General features: G+C 41.8%; 1 protein-coding gene across 1 annotated transcript; it reads right to left on the bottom strand.

Annotated features, from left to right (window-relative positions):
* fkbp3 (FKBP prolyl isomerase 3) lies at positions 1–4,990 on the bottom strand. The gene is made up of 7 exons (XM_064339400.1): positions 4,831–4,990; positions 4,362–4,463; positions 3,543–3,644; positions 3,143–3,278; positions 2,450–2,517; positions 625–722; positions 1–258 (listed from the first exon to the last, which is right to left on the bottom strand). Exons 1-7 carry the CDS (start codon positions 4,933–4,935, stop codon positions 204–206), a joined length of 666 nt encoding a protein of 221 aa, XP_064195470.1. The 5' UTR covers positions 4,936–4,990; the 3' UTR covers positions 1–203.
* Between the last annotated feature and the right edge of the window lie 2,901 nt (positions 4,991–7,891).

The following is a 7,891-nucleotide window of genomic DNA, read 5'->3' as shown; positions in this document are numbered from 1 at the left end:
TTGTCTGCAAAACTTATTTATTTGGCTTTACAACAAATGTGCGATTTATTGGGAAAATATAAGCAAAGAGAAAAGTAACTTCGTTTCATCTCAATTCAGAAATTCAAATGTTGAGATCAAAGTGCAAAGCATGTACAGTGTTACTGTGTTAAAGAAACAGTTTCACGGGGATGGCTTGCTTCTGTTCCAGGGCTGCATGCGTCTCATTCAATGGCCACCAGTTCAACCTCAAAAATTAGCTTCGCATTCGGCGGAATTCTGGTGAGCGGCAGGTTAAGGAAATGCCATGGTGGAAGTTGGTTGCTTTTGGCATCCTATACAAAGTTAAAATGGAGAGTAAAAATTCATTTACAGTTTCAATTCTATTCTATTAAAGTTTACTTTGCTGGTCTCAGCATATAAAAGTTCATACCCTCATATTTTAGAGCCATGAAACACTGGTACGCGCCCCTTCCCAAGGAATACAGAATTCCCCAGGCCAATATTCCCAGTTGAATGCCAATGTAAAACAAAGTGATGACAACCTTTTTAGTCACTTTCATGTCCCTGGTTGGTTAAAAACTGACAACAAAACAACAAAAGAACCAATGATCAACTTCAGCGTATTTGACCAGTAAAGGATACTTGGAGTCTGGCTGGCCTTTCCTTCCGTATGCCCACTCTGGCTCGATCTCCAGCCTTGATGTCTCTCCCTTGCTCATCGTCAGAAGAGCTTCATCCCACTGAAGACAGGAAACATGCTCATAAATATCACAATAACTTGAACATTTTTTGTATGGCTAAATCCAGATTGTAATATCGATAGCATTCTTTCTTTACATATGGTACCTTTTGTACATATAAACCAAACTTTTCTTTGTCAAACCAATATATAACCCGTGTTCAGCAGTTGTCTACGATCATGAAAATGCACTTTTTGTACGTCGCTTTGGATAAAAGCGTCTGCCAAATGAATGTAATGTAATGTAATGTATAGACTTTATTTAGCAGGTATACATCATGTTCATTTCCTTTATTCATTTTAACCGATCTATTCATTTCCCTTTTTCTCCCAATCTGAAATGACTGGTACTATTTAGAGGCCTGTCTCATTGCTGTAATGATCCTCATCTGATGGGGATCAGCTCATTCAACAGGATGAGCTACCGTTGAGGCCAAAAGTTTACATACACCTAGGCTAAAGATATTCAAACTCAGTTTTTCATACATTTCTTTTGGCAAGTAAATTAGGGCATCTATTTTGTTCACATCAGAGGTCATTTTAAAACAATCAATTAGAGACAGATTTATTTCAGCTTTAATTCACTATATCAGAATTCCAATGGGTCAAAAGTTTACATACTCCAAGTTGACTGTCTCTTTAAACTTTTTGCCCTTGATACCATGGGAAAATCCAAGCAACTCAGCCAAGACCTCAGAAAAAAAAAATTGTGGAACTCCACGAGTCAGGTTCCTCCATAGGAGCAATTTCCAAACAACTGAAGGTACCATGAGCATCTGTACAAACAATTGTATGCAAATATAAAAATCTGGGGACCACACAGTGCATCGTTCTGGATGGTGCCAAAAATTAATTCCCAGGGCTGAACGAACTTTGGTCCGAAAGGTTCAACTGAACCTCAAGCCAACAAAGGAACTGTTGAAGGAGTTGGAGGCATCAGGTACCAAAGTATCTACATCCACCTTTAATAGAATCCTACATCGCCATGGCCTGAAAGGCTGTCGCGCAAGGAAGAAGCCCCTACTCCAAGACTGGCATAAAAAAGCCAGAATTAAGCTTGAAGGTGATCACCAGGACGAAGACCTAGCCTTTTGGATGAGTGTTCTCTGGTCAGATGAAACAAAAATTTAACTGTTTGGCCATAATGATCAGCACTATGTAAGGAGGAAAAATGGTGAGGCTTTTAATTTGAATAACACCATCCCTACTGTGAAGCATGGGGGTGGCAGCATCATGTTGTGGGAGTGTTTTTCAGAGGCAGGTGCACTTCAGAAAATTGATGGCATCACAAGGAAGGAGGATTATCTAGAAATACTGAAGCAACACTTCAAGACATCAGCTAGAAAGGCTACCCCAAGCGTTTGATTCAAGTTAAGTAATTAAAAGGCAACGGCACCAAATACCAACAAAGTGTATGTAAACTTTTGACCCTCTAAAAATCTGATCTAGTACATAAAAGCTGAAATAAATCTGTCTCTTAGCTATTATTTTGAAATGTCCTCTTATGGAAATAGAGTAGATACCCAAACTGACTTAAGAAAGGAAATGTATGCTAACATGAAATGTGTGGAGTTTTGAAAAATTGAGTTGGAATGTCTAGCAAGTCCACAAACACAACTACAGCCTAACCTAGCAGACTGTGACTAATGACTTAATGGCAGTCACAACGACAAACTTTGCCTTCTCTTCCACCTCCCAAGCAGGACGGACACACAGGTTCCAACTTACCCCTCTTATAACTCTCCCCAGCCCAACTTTGAAGGACAGTGGCTTGGTCTGCTTCTTCTTCCTAGCAGCTGTTGGAGAGAAAGGTCAGTTCTCACACAGTTTGAGTTTCAGACACTGCACAATTGAATTCTGCTCACTTAAAGGCCTGTCGGTAATTCATTTACAAAAATACACACAACATAATCTTAGACTGAAAGCACCACACCGCCCTATTAACTATACTGGAACCCTCGTAAAAATACATGTGCTATAGCAGCAGTGGGCTACCAATTTTAGAAGTGGGCCACATTTGAGGCCCAGATTTACTTCAACGGGTCACGTCCATGCATTGGCCAGAACAATATGCAACTTTACAAAAACTGGTATTACAGAAATAGTGCTCAGGTGATCACAAAACATAAATGCAGGTTATAAATGTTATCTAACTTTTTTACATTAATAGGCAGCGTATATGTTTATCTGCAAATATGTACCGTATATTTTCAGCACACAAAAATAGGTACTTAAATGTACTCATTTAAACATAGGTTGGAATGCCCAGTTGTGTTCATAGTTCCATCTCAACATTGCAAAGTCAGCAAATTTTGGAAAATGCAGACAAGCAAACTTTCTATGGTATTTATTTTAAACAATATTAAAGGAAAATGGGCATTTATTACTGTAAATGCTGTGCATCCTGGTGGGGCTACATACTTAAAGGGATGTTGGTGTCGAAGACTGTGCCATCTTCCAGTGACCCTGTGTACCAACAGCTCACGGTGTCACCCTTTTTAGGAAAGTTGGCCTTGTCTCCTTTCTTCAGCACTGATTTGGTGTATCTTGGAGGACCCTGCCAAAAAACTCATTGTTTGCAGGGAAGTCACAGAGACAGAATGGCTCAAGTAGTACACAAAGACTACAGATCGAAATAAGAATCTAATTGCAAACGCATCCTAAAGCATTGGAGGATTAGGTGCACAGCACCATGCTCTTGATAACACTACTGTTCCTTCCTGAAAGCCATTCGTTTCTACATTGGTTTCACCTCAGTATTGACTCAGGATAGCAGGGACTTGTGTACTGCAACATGAGAAAGGAAATCTTAAAGCTTTACCTCATCAACTGGAACCACTTTGGCTTCTTTTGGTTTTTCGTCAACCTTCACATCTTTGACCTGTTCTGTGAGATCCTCAACAGGATCAGTGCCTTTGAACTTCTAACCACACCACCGAAGGGGGCACAAGTAAAAGACGGAATTAAAGGCACTGCATATGGCACACTCAACTGATTAAAAATTATAAATGCTAATTTGAGTCCTGGTTGTGCTAAAGCAAGCATACAACTTTAGAATGTCCAGCACTGACAAAATGTCCAGTACTTCGGAAAGCCATTTACATTTCACTTTCCAAAAGCACAAGCCTGTAATTTACATGGATGTGTTTTGGCATCATTTCTGCCTTAGGGTGTACAAGTATAACAGGACTTTTAAGAGCAATTGAAACTCATTATTAATCAACATTCATTACCTTTGATGTGAACAAAGGTTCATTATTATTCAATCATAATTCTTTGTCCCTTTCATAAGGAAAGGATATATCACACCATTAATTTACACAAAATTCATAAGACTTTTTCATTCTGTTTATAAAATCTTTATGTTTAAAAATACATTTTAAAAGCTGAAAATGAATAATATAGCAGTTTCAGCCAGTGCAAGTCTTACAGTAAGCAGGTTAGTGCAAACAAGTGGTCTGCATTCAATTTATTAACCTGCTTTTAATAAAACCTGGACTGGGTGCAATGCATTATCAGTGTCATTTCTAACCCTGAACTATGGGAGCGCCTGGGCACAGGCGCATCCATAGCGTAATGTTACATGGCAGTATGCCTGCTCAAGCAAAATCCAGCGCACTGCAGAAAGTAACCCACATACCTTGCTCTCGAAAAGCTGATTGTATGCTGTGATCAACTGCTCCTTTTTCGCGGTTTTTGCAACATTTTTAATGTTGCCCATTAGTTTATGTTCTGAAAGAAACTGAAATAAGAGCAGTCTGCGTGAAAACATGAACAAGCACTCTAATTTTCAACAAACAGTTCAGCCAAGCCATCTCTAGCTAGCAAGCTAATTATATCTGGGTTGTCAACATGTGAATAGTATCGGTACAAGCAAAATATGTATCTACCGAGCAAAAAAATTGTAGTTGAAGTTGAAATCCCTGAGGACGTCATTTTGTTTTATTTATAACTGAATGGCACGCCGATGGGGTATGCAAGAAAGGGCTGAGCTAGCAAGCTAGCCAGAATCCGCAGCAGGCATGCTTGCTCGGAATGTGCGTACATCCATTGAAGTGAACACTCCTGTAACATAAACACAACGGCATGAATCACATTTGGAAACATACCGAATTTGCGGAATTGTCCTGTAAGAATTTAATAATGTCTTTTTTGGGGAGATCATCACTTTTGAGCTGCTCATCGCTCCATTCCCTAGTCGGTTCAGCAGCCATCTTAAAGTTAACTCAATCGACCTTTCAACTCGTTGTGGGATGGACTAACCGTGAATAACGGAGCAAGTGTGGCGGGACCACGGAGAGTCAATGGGTGACATCACAGCAGCTTTGTCCACATTTTTTACATTCTCTGTGGGCGGGGCGGGACAACAGTAGTAGGAATACTTAGTAATGTATTGGTAGTAATAATAACGAAGGGCTGGTGAAAAGGATTCGGAATTCGGAAAATCCTGGTATAGGCATACAGAATGCATAGAATATAACGCGTGTTCAGTCATTAACGCTAAGACGGACAACATGTTTCTTCTTTTTTTTCTTAGATTCCATCTTTCGAAAATTTATATGCGATTTTGCATGATTTTGCGAATTGCCACAACTAGAATCATGTAAAATAGCTATACTGTAGACCAGGGTTTGTGACAGACTTGGGTTGGAGGACATGGAGACGACCATGGCTGGATTATGGACCGGGCCAGTGGGGCCAGTGCCCCGGGGCCTCAAAGTGCCAGGGGGCCTCCAAGCCTCTGGCCTTGCGCGGTGCATGGCCCAAGACTTCCGAAGGAAGTTGAACGCCAGGGCCCTCAGTGCGCACGGCACAGCGCAAGCTGACCACTAGGCCCCTGGGTGCTTATAGCGTAAGCTAACCACTAGGGCCCCCCAGACCCCTCAGCGCTGACAATGTGAGGGCCCGCGGGCCCCTTGGTGTTTAAAATCTGAGCTCACCACTAGGGCCCCCCAGACCCCTCAGTGCTTACAGTGTGAGGGCCCCCAGGCCCCTTGGCGTTTAAAGGGTGAGCTGACCACTAGGGCCCCTAGGCCCCTGGGACTTAAAGCGTGATCTGACCACTAGGGCCCCTGGGCCCCTCGGCACCTAAAGTGTGAGGGTCCGTGGGCCCCTCCGTGCTGAAAGCATGAGCTAACCACTAGGGCCCCTGGGCCCTGCAGCGCTTACAATGTGAGGCCCCTCGGTGCTTAAAGGAGTACCATGATGGTTGAACGTGACACTTCCCAGTTGTCTTTAGGCAACAACAAAACAAATGTGCATAATTTTTTTATTCTTCAATCATTTCAATGTACTTTAAAACATATTTTTCTAAGCCTAAATTTCCCACTATAAAAATTCACCCGAACCGTCTGGGCGTGGTAATGAGAACTGTCAGTTAGCTATGATTGACAGACCGTGCTCCATTACCATAGCTACCCCCATGCTACGCGCTCTCTTTGGGAGACTGAATTTTCACAAGCTAGCTAGCTTAGTAGTATATCAAGTATCGATAGATAGCGAAGGTAAGGACGTTGACTTATATCCAATTATAATTTTTGCTATCTAGCTAGCCAAGTTAAGATAAAAGCACAACTATAACGTCCTCATAAAAGCAAACTAGCAAGCTAACGTTATCGATAACATTTCCTTATGAAAGCAAACCTCCTAGCTAGCTAACGTTAGCTAGCTAGCTAAATGAATATAACCAGAAATAATCTAAAGGCACTCTAATTTAAGTGAACCTAACGTTAGTCAAATATTTGCATTGTCTGAACAGCAGGACGGTGTGTCCTGTCAGATTTCTTTACGGAGCGTGGAAATGGGAGTGATTACTGTATTCGTGACGCAGCAAAATGACAACTTTCTCAACCGGTTGAAAATAGGACGATGAATTTAAAACGCATATTTCTCCAAAAATACAGAACGGACATATTTAATACTTTGCTCATTGTGTTTCTTCAATGCCTCTTGTGCAAATAGCACATAAAACCGAGAAAGTGTGAAAATCACCATGGTACTCCTTTAAAGCGTGAGTTGACCACTAGGGCCCCCAGGCCCCTCGGTGCATACATCGAGCGCAACACCTGGGCCCCTTGGTACATACAGTGGAGAGTACAGCGCTGTACAGCTGAGCCAGTTTGATGGGCGCCATATTATGGCAAGCCATTCGTTATTTGACTTACTGTAACTAGCTATCCCTTTATTTTAGCTAGCTGCCCAGTTTCCCTAGCTAGCTGGCCATATGATTCAGCTTGTTAACAGAAATTAGTTAGCACATAGGTGTAGATTTCACAGGGTATACGTCCCCCTCAATATTTAGAACACGTGCATTTGTCCCCCCCAATAAAAACATGAAAGAAGCATTTCCACCATAAATTGATGCAGAAAAGGCACAAACTGGTGCATAGAAATTCACCAGAATGCAGGAAATTAAGTGTTTGACACTCAAACTTTCCTGGGGGAGAACCACCCAGACCTCCCACTTAATGTGTCCCCCCAACGTTCAAACGAAACCTATGCCACTGAGTTAGCTAGCTGCAATTTTTGCCAGCTAGCTGCCCTTACAACCAAATTAGCTGCACTAAAAAGCCAGCTAGTTAACTAGCTATCGGCCTGAAACTCAGCTGTCTAACTAGATAGGTGGCACACAACTTAACCAGTTAGTTAGGTGGCATTTGTTCACGGGTCGTCTGTGTGAAAGGGGTATAAGATAATGGGGTAGCTAGCTACAGTGGTTTGAATAAATGTTAAAACAGCATGCCATAGTCATGATGCTTAAATCAAAGCTACTAGCTAGCTGACTATCAGTGCTATTAGTTCAAAACTACTATTAGTTCAAAACATGGGATGCTGTGGACGTGGGAATAAAAACCTCATTGACAGCTTATTAGCTAGCCCAAATGAACAAGTATGCTAAATGCACACTGTGGTGTTGTTACACACTAGCACACTGTTTAGTGGTTATCATTTAATATTGTTGTTGGGGGGGTGGGGGGGGGGGGGGGCTCCAAAAGACATGCCCAGGGGCCTCACGGGACCATGATCCGGCCCTGGAGACAACACGTTTCGTTCAGGATTACAATTTGCATAATTCGATTGAAAGTGATGGTGAAGAAACTGAAAAACAACTACATGTTCAATTTCGTCGAAATGCATGAAATTTTATGACCTTTAGGGCGTGTGAGCGCA

The sequence above is a fragment of the Anguilla rostrata genome, chromosome 6 (genome assembly GCF_018555375.3).
Source record: "Anguilla rostrata isolate EN2019 chromosome 6, ASM1855537v3, whole genome shotgun sequence".
Taxonomy (NCBI): Eukaryota; Metazoa; Chordata; class Actinopteri; order Anguilliformes; family Anguillidae; genus Anguilla; species Anguilla rostrata.
This window is presented reverse-complemented; position numbering and strand designations above follow the sequence as displayed.